At 44.4% G+C, this 13,424-nt stretch overlaps 1 protein-coding gene across 1 annotated transcript in view; it reads left to right on the top strand.

Annotated features, from left to right (window-relative positions):
• POLR1A (RNA polymerase I subunit A) overlaps positions 1–13,424 on the top strand; it is a 78,986-nt gene that overhangs the window by 42,070 nt on the left and 23,492 nt on the right. Inside the window, exons 15-19 of the mRNA XM_045808858.2 lie at positions 7,491–7,640; positions 8,793–8,976; positions 11,245–11,327; positions 11,444–11,602; positions 13,172–13,270. Coding sequence (XP_045664814.2) covers positions 7,491–7,640; positions 8,793–8,976; positions 11,245–11,327; positions 11,444–11,602; positions 13,172–13,270 — 675 coding nt within the window. The remainder of the gene's footprint in view (positions 1–7,490; positions 7,641–8,792; positions 8,977–11,244; positions 11,328–11,443; positions 11,603–13,171; positions 13,271–13,424) is intronic.

Below are 13,424 nucleotides of genomic sequence, written 5' to 3'. Positions count from 1 at the left end.
ATAGTAGCACCTTGTTGTGGTTTTAATTTGCATTTTCCTAATGACAAGTGAGGTTGAGCACGTATGCTTACTGGCCATTAGGGTATCATCATTTGTGAAGTGCTTATTCAAGTCTTTTTCTTGTTTTCTATTCCACGCCATTTTCTTATTAATAGGTAAGAGTTTTTTATATATATTCTTGTGTTTGTCCATTGCCAAATTTTTGCCTTTTTACCTAGTGCTATTTTCTAATGATCAGAGCTATTTTTTTTAAAGATCTTATTTTTTTGAAAGAGCAAGAGAGAGCACGAGCTGGGTGAGGGGCAGAGGGAGAAGCAGACTCCCCACTGAGCAGGAAGCCTGTCGTGGGGCTCTATCCTGGGACTCCGGGATCATGACCTGAGCTGAAGGCAGACGCCTCACCAACTGAGCCACCCAGGTGCCCCGGTCAGAGCTATTTTATTAATATAATTCACCAGTATTTGCCATTCATAGCTAGTCCTATGTAAGAATGCCTGTCTTGAGTGCACAAAGGTATTCCTCTGTGTTATTGTCTAGTAGTTTTACTGTTTTACTTTCACACTTAGGTCTACTTGTCTGCCTGGAGTAGATATTTGTGGGTGTGTATGATATAAGGTAAGGGATTCCTTTTTTCCCCATGTGGCTATCCAGTTAATATAACATCATTTGTTGAAAAGACTAGCATTTTTCCACTTCTCTTTAGTATCTCCTGTGTCATAAATCAACTAGTCACATACACGTGGGTCTCTTTCTGGGTTCTGTTCAGTTCCATTGGTCTGTTTGATTCCATTGTACCAGTACCATGCTATCTTAATTATTTTAGCTTTATAATACTGATTTCTGATAGTAAAAGTGTCCAGCTTTGTTCTTCAAGACTGTCTTGAATATACTTGGCCCTGTGTATTTCCATATACAGTCAGCATGTAAATTTCCACAAAAATAATACCTGCTAGGATTTTTATTGGGATTACATCGTACCTTTAGATTACTTTAGGGAGAATCAACATATTTACAATATTGAATCTTTCAAATTATGAACATAGTATGTCCTTCAACTATCTAAGTCTTTTATATTTTCCATTAAATTGATTTCTGGGTATTGCTCTTACAGATGGTATTGTTTATTAATTCTAATTATTTACGATTGGGATGTAGAAATACAATTTATTTGTGTATATTGTCTCTGTATTCAACAACCTTCCTGAATTCAGTTATTAGATCACTGCCTTTCAAATTCTTTTAACTGCAGAAGTAACAAAAGTTTGTTATTAAATAAAAACACAGTAGGGGCACCTGGGTGGCTCAGACGGTTAAGTGTCTGCCTTCGGCTCTGGTCATGTTCCCAGAGTCCCGGGGTCAAGCCCTGCATTGGGCTCCCTGCTCGGCAGAGAGTCTGTTTCTCCCTCTGCTCCTTACCCCACTTGTGCTTTCTCTCAAATAAATAAATAAAATCTTTAAACACACACATACACACACACACTGTATGAAAGGAAATGTGAAAGGAAAAATTCCCTCCCTCCCCAACCGCACTCTCCGTGTCCACACATACTCTCAATAGAAAGTAATTAAGAATGGGGTATTATACCTGCTCAGGAGAACCATGAATCATGATTAAATTTGACATTCAGTTTTGAGCTTATATTTTAAACCTCTTTATCCATGACGTCCTCGTACCTTAGGCATGAGTTTTCCTGACCAGCAGGTACATGGACGTTTTTTCACTTATTTTTAACATGGCTTACTTTGAGTGAGCCACCAGGCCTTCCAAAGGGAATTCCATTATTTCAAGCAGTCTGTATTTTTAATTTGGACCACCCTAACACACTCTGAATGTGGCAAGAAGGTCATTTAACTGCCTGCATGAGCTAGGTTAACAGGCAGAACCGTTCTTAAAATTGCTTTGTGATGTATTTAGTTCACTTAATGACATATTGTGGGGCTCATTCTGTATCCATATATGTAGAGCCACGTCATTCTTTTTAACCCATTCTGTGTTGTATCCAACGATACGGATACACCATAGTTGATTTAACTGGCTTTCTTTTGGCAGACATTTACATCGTTCCCTAGTTTTTACTGTTTTTCCTAGTGCTATAGTGAGCACCCACTTAACGTTTATACTCATGTACTTTCTTTGGATTATATTTGAGACAAGTTCCCACGGTGTGATTGCTGAGTCAAAGGGTATATACATTTCAAAACTTTTTTTTTTTTAAGAAATCCTTGTAACTTTTAAAACATTTTTAAAGTTCAATAGAGTCTTAGTATAAAAAAATTCATTCATTATTCTCATAGATACTGCTACCCTTCACAGTTTAAGAAAACGTTGCTGATGGTCTTTTCTCCTTAGTATAAGAGATGACCAGAAAGTAAATTAAACATTTCTAGAATGTTATTGCTGGAAGAGGCTTAAAATCCTCTTATCTGACTCCTGTGTTTTTCTTATTGAGATATAATTCATATTTAACATAAAATTTATGATTTTTAAAAGGGTATAATTCAATGATTTTTAGTATGTCTGCTCTGTTGTGCAACAATCACCACTAGCTAATTCCAGAACATTTCCATCATCCCTAAAAGAAACCCTGTACCTATTATCATCAGTCCCAATTCCTCCCTCCTCATTCCCAGGCAATCACTTTCTGTCTCTCTGGATTTGCGTATTTTGGACATTTCTTGTAAATGATATCATACAACTTGTAGCCTTTTGTGACTTGCTTCTTTTACCTAATATAATACTTTTAAAATCCAGTCATGTAGCATGAACAGTACTTCATTCATTTTTTATGGCTGGATGATATTCCATTGTATGGAAATACCTCATTTTGTTTGTTAGTTGATAAATGGATAATTTAGGTTGTTCCCCTCTGTGATTATTATAAATAAAGCTGCTGTGTATATTCATGTACCAGTTTTTGTGTGAATATGTATTTCAGTTCTCTTGGCTATATAGCTAAGAGTAGAATTCTGGGTCATGTGGTAATGCTATTTTTAACTTTTTTGAGGAACTACCAAACTGTTTTCCAAAACAGCTGTACCATTTTACATTCCTACCAGCAATGCATGAGTATTCTAATTGCTCCATATTCATACTAACACTTGCTTCTTTCTTTCTGTCTTTCTTTCCCTTTCTTTCTTTCTTTCTTTCTTTCTTTCTTTCTTTCTTTCTTTCTTCCTCTTTTTCTTTCGCTTTCTCTCTTTTTCTTTCTGTCTGTCTCTCTGTCTCTCTTTCTTTCTCTTTTTCTTTCTTGCTGTCTTAGTGGGTGTGGGGTGATATCTCATTGTGGTTTTGATTTATACTTACCTAATGCCTAACAATATAGAGCATCTTTGCATTTGCTTACTAGCCATTTATAATATCTTCTTTGGAGAAGTGTTTATTCAGGCCCTTCGTCCATTTGGTAATTGGGCTGTTTGTCTTTTTATTGTTGAATTCCAGGAGTTCTTTATATATCCTAGCTATTAGATCTGTATTACATATATATTTTGCAAATATTTTCTCCCATTCTGTGGGTTGTCAGTTCTTAATAGTGTCCTTTGACACACAGATTTTAATTTTGAGAAATTTATCTACTTTTTCTTTTGTTGCTTGTGCTTTTGGTGTCATATCTAAGAAACTATTGCCTAAGCCAAGGTCACACAGATTTGTAGCTATTTTTCCACCGTAGAGTTACAGGGTTTTAGCCGTTACATTTAGGTCTTTGATTCACTTTGAATTAATTTTTGTATATGGTGTGAGGTAGGAGTTCAGCTTAATTTTTTTACATGTGGTGATACAGTTGTCTTGGTACCATTTGTTGAACATTCTTAGCACCCTTGTCAAAAATCAACTGTAGATGTGTGGGTTTATTTATGGGCTCTTCCATTGATCAGTATGTCTTATCTTTATGCCATTATTGTATCCTAATAACTGTAGCTTTGTTGTATTAAAATCTGGTAGTGTGAGTGTTCTAGGTTTGTTCTTTTTCAAGATTGTTTTGGTTATTCAGGGTCTATTGCATTTCCTTGTGAATCTTAAAATTACCTTGTTCAAGCATGAGAGACTATGGACTCTGAGAAACAAACTGAGGGCTTCAGAGGGGAGGGGGGTGGGGGAATGGGATAGGCTGGAGATGGGTAGTAAGGAGGGCACATATTGCATGGTGCACTGGGTGTTATACACAACTAATGAATCACTGAACTTTACATCAAAAACCAGGGATGTACTGTATGGTGACTAACATAATATAATAAAAAAATATTATTATAAAAAAAAGATTACCTTGTTCATTTATACAAAACTGGCAGTTGGAATTTCAGTAGGGATTACACTGAACCTGTGGATCGATTTGGGGACTGTTGCCATCTTAACAATATTAAGTCTTCTGATCCATGATGTCTTCCCATTTATTTAGATTTTCTTTAATTTCTTTAACATTGTGTTAGACTTTCCAACATATGACTTTTACACTTCTTTGGTTAAATTTATTCGAGTATTTTCTTTTTTGGTGCTTTTGTAAATGGAATTATTTTGTTAATTTCATTTTCAGATTGTCATTGTTAATGTATAGAAATAGATTTTTTCTATGTTGACCATATATCCTTCAGCTTTGCTTAAGTCATTTACTAGCTCTCATAATTTTTTTGTGGATTCATTAGGGTTTTCCATGTAAAAGATCGTGTCATCTACAAACAGAGGTAGTTTTACTTCTTCCTCTCCAATCTGGATGCCTTTTATTTCTTTTCTTGCCCAGTTACCCTGGCCAGTACTTTTAGTACATTGTTGAATACAAGTGGTGAGACCAATCATCTGTTGTCTCGTTCCTGATCTTAGGCAAAGAATGTCTAGTCTTGGACCGTTGAGTGAATGTGGATATACATTTTTTTTAAGATTTGATTTACTTATTTTGAGAGGGAGACAGTGTGTGAGTGGGGGGAGGGGCAGAGGGGGAGAGAAAATCTCAAGCAGATTCCCCACTGAGTGTGGAACCTGACCTGGGGCTGGATCTCACAACCGTGAGATCATGACCTGGGCCGAAATCAAGAGTTGGACACCTAACCGACTGAGCCACCCAGGTGCCCCAACCATTGAGTATATTAGCTATGGGTTTTTCATAGGTGCTTTGCTTTTATTAGGTCAATGCCATTTCGTTCTATTCCTATTCTGCTGAGTGTTTTTATCATGAAAGGGTGTTGTTGGAGTTTGTCGAATGCTTTGCTTTTTCTGCCCTCTTGTTTTTATAGATGAGGCGGTAGGTCATATTTCCTTGACTTCTGATGGTTGGGTCTATGTGCTGTTCCCTTGCACATAGACATCCTATCCTGACTGTGCCCAGCCTGACAGTCATGCTATGGTGATTTACTTGAGGTGCGGCTTGCGGTCGGCATCACAGGGAGGCCTCACGCTCTTGCCTTTACTTCCTTACTCTTGCCTGGCAGTGCTAGCCTTCTGGAGAGTGTGAGTCATGACCCTACTGGTCATCTTCGGTTGAGATAGAGTGTTGTCTGCTTTCTTTAAAGATGCTCCTGCCAATTCTCCTCCTGCTTCTGTTGTGAATGCATGAAAAGGCAACTGCCCTCATAACTGTCCTGACTCCGTTGTGTGCATAAAAAGACACCACATTGTGGGGCCTGGTACAGGCGTACAAAGAGCTATTTATTGATGCCAACTCCTAGCCCCTCCTTAGCCCTCATGCCTGTTGCACTGGCCTGTTTGTACCTTGCCTGCTACATCTTCGAGAATGCGCGCTTTTGGCCCCTCTGGAGTCATGGTTATACCTGGGTGTAGCTGCCCCCACTTGGGTTCTCAGCGGAGCAGCTGCTTGAGAAATTGCCTCTCCTAACCTGCAGTTAGCAGCTGCTTATTGAGTGGATGGCCTGCGATGCACCCAACTGGGGCAAGGGAAGGACTCCTCAGCCTCTCAGTAGCCATAATTAATTCCAGTCGAAAGAATTTATTTCTGGTGTTAGTTCTGTAAAAGCTAATTGGGTGGGAGCCATCAGGTTGCCAGTCACATAACCAGTGGGTCCTGTGATGTTTCTCACATGCAGACTTTATCACACGGTGCTCCTCACTCAACTTTAATAACCACTTCTAAGGTCCTGGTCCTTCTTGTCAGTGTCACTCAGGAGGCTGATTCTCTAAGGCGTTTATGTAGCCTCAGTGTCTAGACCAGGAATGTGTTTGGAGCAAGTGAGCCTGTTTAAAGTAAAGTCAGAGTATGTCACTCCTGTGATCAAAACCTCTGGATAGGTTTCCTTCTCACTCAGACTAAAAGCCTCCTGCCTGAAAACCATGGTCTGATCTCTGCACAGTTCTCTTCCTCACCACCTTGTTGGTGAGACCTTCCCTGCCCGTCTTACTGAAAATCCTGAATATTCCCTTCCCCTTCCCCCCTGCTCTACTTCAGGTTCTCCTTCCCTATTTTATTTTCCTCCAAGGGCAATCCCCTTTGGGAATGAAGTTTACAGTGAAGACAGACTGAGTCATTCATGACTCTTCCCAGTGCCGGGCCCATTGTAAGCACTCAGTATAGCATTGCTGAAAGAACAGGTGAATTTTATCTATTCTACAAATGAGCAGTGCTAAGCCTAAGAGCACATTTTGCCCCACAGTACATGACCAGTCAGTGGTAGACCAGACACTGGAACACCCTCTCATCCCTGAAGCTTCTCAGTCGGATTCCTCAGGCCTCCTGTGTGAAGGTCTTCAGAGGGAGAACTCTCAGTTCTTAGTCTCTGTAGCCTGTCCTTCCTTGGCACCCACCGGAAAGTCAAAGCTATTCTGTGGGGAGGATGTTACTGACTGTGTGTAATAATTGTCTGTTTTGATGGGCCTAAAGATGAGAGGATGCCTCAGTCCTGGAACCGACATTGTGTTGGGGCTGACCTCTGGCAGAGGGCAGCCTTGTGAGCCCCACCATCTCTCAGCCCCACTGTTGTTGCTTTTACTTTTTTACCACATAGTCAAATCTTTCTCTGCTGTGACGCCACAGCAATTTACTTTTTCCTTCTCTTTTCTTTGGTCTATTCAGGGACTTAATCTTCAGGTCTAGAAGATTGTTCACTTTAAGAATTATTGTAGGGGCACCTGGGTGGCTCAGTCAGTTAAGCATCTGCCTTCGGCTCAGGTCATGATCTCAAGGTCCTGGGATCGAGCCCCGCATCAGGCTCCCTGCTCAGTGGGTTAGGGGGCGGTTCTGCTTCTCCCTGTCTCTCTGCCCCTCCCTACCGCTCATGTGCGCTCTCACTCTCAAAAAGAAAAAAGAATTATTTTAGGAAATAAGAATGCCAGTGAAGTTCTTAATGGTGTATGTTTGTTACTGTTCCGAAGCCCCCTCCTAAGCCATGTAAGTGGAAAACAACTGAGGTCAGCTTGTCCCACAGAGACAGAAATGCCTGTTTTCTTGCTCCTCTGGCTTTTCAGGATGAACAGGGACAGGAGGTCCTAAAAGGGAACTCCTCAGCTTTTCTCCCCACAGTCAGCATTATCTTTTTTTTTTTCTATCCAGGTTGTGTCAACGCTGCTCATTAACATAATCCCAGAGGACCACATCCCACTGAGCTTATCGGGAAAGGCGAAGATCAGCGGCAAAGCCTGGGTGCAGGAGTCTCCTCGGCCTGTTCCCGGCTTTAACCCTGACTCTATGTGCGAGTCCCAGGTGTGGCTGCCTACCTGTGCAAGTTGGAGACATCAAGTCCCAGGTTTAGACAAATCAATTTAAAACAGAGACAGAGAAAGGGAGAATCAGGTGTCATGGTTCATAAGAGAGGGAGTTGTGCCTGAGTTGGTGTCACTTTTGCTTTTAGAAAGGGTCAGAGTTGATTGCTAGCATTTGACCCTCCATATAAACCTCACAACCCACTTGGGGAGCAGAGGCCTCTGGACTCAATTCTGCAAAACTTGGAAATGCAGAACCTGTGTTTTCCCTTGAGACCCCTGAGTGGCTGGAGCCCATGGATCTGCTGTGAGGTTCCACACCTTCTGGCTGCAGGCACAGCGCTCCTGCAAGCGAGCAAGATGGTGGCCCCACACTAAAGACTTCCAAGGCCTGAAGTCCCCAGCTCATAAGTGCTTTGTCACAGGGTCTAGCAGACATTCTATTTAGAACTGAAGCTGCCACTTTTCTTGCCCTTTAGAGACCAAATGTTTAATGTGTGCTACATTATGGGGCTAGCAATCCTTCCATTAATTAGCTTCTGACGCTTTAACCCAACTTTGGAAAGTAGAAACGCCTTGAAAGATGTTAGAAAGGTTATGTTGTTCTTACTTCTAGAGTCCAAGGGAGGGAGCATGTAGGCCAAGGTCATGGTTATGGGGTTTATACTCTAGATGCTCTCCTGTTTAGTCACAAGGTCCTTGAAAACAGTACTTAACCTCAAGTCAGTATGGGTGGGGTTGTGGTGCAGGGGGACATGTAAACACAGTGAAATGTTTGTGTGTGCATGTGCGTGTATGTGTGTGTGTATGGTATAGTCCTTGGAAAAAATAATTTAAAAATATTGGGCTCTATGTCCTTATCTCCTTTATTTAGAAAAAAATATATTAGTTCCATTTATACATACATCTTTTTTTTGTTGTTTCTTGTTTGTCTTTTGTTTCAAGTGTTTATTTAAATTCCAGTTAGTATAGTGTAATACTAGTTTCAGGAATAGAATTTAGCGATTCATCACTCCATCTTCCCATCAAGGACAAGGCAGGTTACTGTGGAGGGACATACATAATAAGGTTAATAAAACACAGAGAAGGGAGGGGGTGGCTCACACAAGAGGTGTCACCTCCATTCCAGCATTGGTGGCTGTCCCCTCCACAGGTGATCATCAGAGAAGGGGAGCTGCTCTGTGGGGTGCTGGACAAGGCGCACTACGGGAGCTCCGCCTACGGCCTGGTCCACTGCTGCTATGAAATCTACGGCGGGGAGACCAGCGGCAAGGTTCTCACCTGCCTGGCCCGCCTCTTCACTGCCTACCTGCAGCTCTACAGAGGCTTCACCTTGGGTGAGTGCCGGGCGAGTGGTCCCGGGGCGCCCTCTATCCTGGCCAGCATGCCCACTGGGATGTCTCCCTGACTCTACTAGCAGCTTCTGGGGGGATGGGCAGGCTCCTTCTATAACTGTGGCCTCTCTTGGCTGCCAACAACATGTCACAGACCTGGTCCTTCTCCGTGCTTTCCACCCCTCCCTTCTTCACGCTACTCAGTCCCCATTCCATTCTCCACCCCAGCCTCTATGGTCTTCTGTCCCTGAGACTGATTTTTCACACCCAAACCCACCTCCATTCTCTCCTTTAAGTGTGCCTCCAGAATGCCCTGGGCACTCTGCACTCCACACGGGCCTTCCCTGTTGTCAGAACGGCCCGCAGCTCCCCGCATAGCAGGGACAGCATCACTGTCAGAAACACCATGTTGGGGCAGACCTGTTGGGGTGATCCTAACACAGGAAGAGGAACTACCTTCTTTCCTCCCTGGAAATGAGCACACACCATTCCAGCAGGTTGGCCTTGAGGACAGCAAGTGTGCTGTTACTTTCTGAGCCGCCCTGCAGTGTTCCCGCGAGGAGCAAGTGACCTGCTGCATGTTGAGCATGCGCCCCAGCGAGCGTTGGAATTGTCTAGTTCATAGCACCCCTAGTGGTGGAAATAGGACTCTGCCTTACAGACTTGCTCGTGTGTAGACATGGTGGGAATCCCAGCGTGGGGCCTCTGGGCCTGCCTCAGCTAGGGCTTGTTCACTTGCCTGCAGTGGGGCCTGCGTAATGACAGGAGATATATTAATTGTGGAAAAGTAAAAATAAGTATAGACATGATAGTAATTGAAAGTCACCCAGCATTCAGTCATTAAAATGACCAGTAATAATTGATTTGATGTGTGTCTTTCATAGACCTGCAGATATAAACATATTCAGAAAAAAGTGAGATCCTACCCTACACAGTTTGGTAATGTTTTCCTCCCCATTACGGAATATATTTACCAATGTCTTTTTGTAAACGTCCTAATATAAGCCTACATCCTCAGGTCTGGGGCTACCGATTATTCTAGTTGTGTACTGGTACCACAGTTTATTTAACAAGTTCCTGTAATTAAACATTCAGGCTGTTTCCTGGTTTTCACTTTATTGTGAAGAGGGCCCTTGAACAAACATTTTTAAAGATGAAAAGTAAAGGAAGATGCCACACCCAGATCAGGACGACGACCACACCCAACAAACCCAGCCATGCCGGCAGCTCTGCTTAGCACGTGCTACAAAGAGAAATCAGCCCCCGAGTGGAAAGGCCTTCCAGAGACCACAAGACTGAGAAAGGGACCAGGGCCAAGCTGGACACAGCTCTGGGGGAAGGGCAGGCTAGGGAAGTCGCCTTTGCTCCAGCCTTATACAGCCAGGGGTCTGTGAAGGGCCAGCAAGGCGGCCTGGAGCCGACCGCATGGAAGAACCCGCCTTTGTGATGACGGCTTGCTCACAGAGGGACTGTTTCTTTCCCTTCCTGCTCATATATGTTCCTTAGAGCCCCTGAAGCCTCCAGGATATGGCACTGGGAATTCCAGATATTTTAGCTCGGCTTCTAAACAGTGCAGCCATTGATGTTCTTCCCATGCAGATCTTGGCTGAGGGACTTCTGGAGTCCAGTAGCACTCACACATATGGACAGGAAGTAGTTGATTGAAGGGTGAAGTAGAAAGATGTCCTGCCCAAGGTGAGGAATTCCTCAACTCTTTGGAGCCAGGAGGACAGGTTTAGCTGCAGTGACTTTCGTCCTGGGGTGGACCCTGCAGTGGTGGTCCCTGTCACCCAGGCTCAGGTGTGTGCCTGTGCACACACACTCACAACTGGATAGCGGAGGCCCTGTGATGTGTGACTTCTGGGAATCAAAACCATGCTGTTCTTTCCCTCCCTGTCTTCCTTCTCAGTTTTTCATCCGAAACCTCGTCTTCACCCCTAGCCCATTCATCCAGTGTGTGTTTACAGAGCTGCTGGCTAAGAGCACAGGCTCGTGACTTGGCCCTGGGTTTACTCGCTACCCACATAGCATATGGCAGGTAGATCAAGTCTGAGCCTTCATCTGACCATGTGTAAAATGGGGATTAGGATGCTTGGCCTGTGGGAAGCACTTCAGAGGTGGTGACAGTCTCTTACTAGTGAGGTCAGTGTCCACATCACTGTCCTGGTGCTTCCTGTGTTCATGGCACCGCATGCTGTGCCCTGACCTCACTGAGCTTATGGTGACAGGTCAGGCCCAGTCCCACCCGAGCTTGTCTGTCTCACTTCACAGGCGTGGAAGACATCCTGGTTAAGCCGAAGGCGGATGTGAAGAGACACAGGGTCATCGAAGAGTCCACCCACTGCGGGCCGCGGGTGAGGACAGCCTGGGAGGCTATAGCCTGCAGCAGAGGGTTGGGTCTCCCACGGAACGAAACCCACACCCTCCTCCCTTGGCTGCTGCCTCCAACGTGTGCCTTTTCTCATCCTAGGCTGTCAGGGCTGCGTTAAACCTGCCAGAAGCCACATCATGTGATGAGGTCCGAGGGAAATGGCAGGATGCCCATCTGGGCAAAGACCAGAGGGATTTTAACATGATTGATCTGAAGTTCAAGGAGGAAGTGAACCATTACAGCAATGAAATTAACAAGGTTAGTCCAGCAGTGTGTGCACTTATTGCCACCATTTTGAATGCTGGTTTTTTAAAAAATTACATTTTGCTTCTCACTTGGGGCCCTGTGGAGCAATTTGGCTGTTGAGCAGCTAACTAGGTGAGATGTGAGGTGGGATGTGTAGAATTCATCATTTTGGAGAGCCAAGGGCTTCGTTCTCTTACCCAGTTAATACTGAGAGGGAATGCTTTGCACTACCTTTTCTTTTTAAATGTTTGTATTTTGGGGTGACTGCATCAAAGAGAAGTGAAGAATTCCTCTGGGGCTACTGTTTAGTGGAGGAGGAAAAGGAAAGACCAAAAACACCACTGCTGCTTGCTCTATAGCGGAGCCGGGGGGGGGGGGAAGGTGTGGGTTCAAATCCTCGCTCGGCCGTGTACTTGGTGTGTGACTTTGTGCAAGTGATATAACCAGTCTGTGCTTTGGTTTACTCACCTGCAAGTAGGGATATGAGGAGCACCTACCTCACAGGGTTGCTGAGAGGATTAAGAGCTAATCTACAACCACACTCTCGGCATGGCGGGAACACTCTGGAAGAGTCCCTGTCTGCTTTTCCACCAAACCAATTCTTGTGCAACTGCAAAGGGAAAGGGAAGCCCCTAGATAGACCAGGACCACAGCCTGGGCCCTGCACCTTCTTGCCCCAGAGCTGGGGAAGGGGAGGAGAGGTGGAGGCAAGGCTAGTGTTCAACAAGAGTCAGTGTTTGCCTGGTGTCCTCTTCACTGGCTCTCGGCATCCCTTAGACTGCCAAGAACGCAGACCTCTCATTGTCCTTGGTTTTCTTCAAAGGAGCCTTCCCAGCTCCTCTCAGAACTGGGGGGCTCAGCTTCCAGGTTTGACTGAGCATGCTGGGTCGTTGTCTCAGAAGCATCTGGGGATTGCTTCTTGTCCCTCCAGCTCCTCTCTTCCCATTGCACCCGCCCAGCACACACACACCTGTCCTGTGTTGGTCTGGATCTCTCCATCCTTAGGCAGAGGTTTAAATAGACTTGGAGCCCCTCCCAGCGTCTCCTCAGGCTCCACCTAGAGGGCTTTGCTCACGTCTGCTGGCTCTGGAGCCAAGGCCAGGCTCCCACGCGGTGCTCGGGTAGCATGTTGGTAGATGTGAGTGTGACATGGACACTGGTCCTCACTGCCAGAGTGCAGGAGCCAAGGCCGTGTCTGCCGGGCAGATTCAAAAGGGTACACTTCAGACTTTTTTTTTAACCTGCTCCTTTTTAGAATCACAAACTAGATATGCTGGCCCCTCTGGTTCTCCCTTTTTGTTCCCATTTGCCAGTGACAAGAGCCTCAGGCTTCTTGGCAGAGAGTGTCAGGAGAGTGCAGCATGTGGGGCCGTCATTCGTTAGACTTCTCTCTAGGGGTTCTAGCAAAAGGATCGTGGCCAAATGAGACTTTTTACCTCGAGTGGGACTTGGCACTTATCTCTGGATAAATAGTCTGAGTTTATTGCTTCCGCATCCTGGGTTTATCTTGTGATTTGGGATTACCTTGGGATTTCAAAAGGGAGTGAAGTCACTGACTTGCTGTGTTTATTTAATCTGCAGGCATGCATGCCATTTGGCCTGCATAGACAGTTCCCAGAGAACAACTTGCAGATGATGGTGCAGTCTGGAGCCAAAGGTTCAACTGTGAACACCATGCAGGTGTGAGCAAACGCGAGCTGGCTACTTTGCCAGAAGGGCGGGGTGATGGCAGGAGGCAATTTTCACATTTCTTTCTGATTTTAAAAGGATCTACAATCCATATAAAATGTGGCAGGTACTATAAAATACAGAAGCACATAGAAATCAGTACAGG

Source organism: Ursus americanus, chromosome 7 (assembly GCF_024610735.1).
Source record: "Ursus americanus isolate L20-20 chromosome 7, mUrsAme1.1.p, whole genome shotgun sequence".
Classification (NCBI taxonomy): Eukaryota; Metazoa; Chordata; class Mammalia; order Carnivora; family Ursidae; genus Ursus; species Ursus americanus.
The sequence above is the reverse complement of the archived record's forward strand: the minus strand, read 5'-3'. Positions and strand labels throughout refer to the sequence as shown.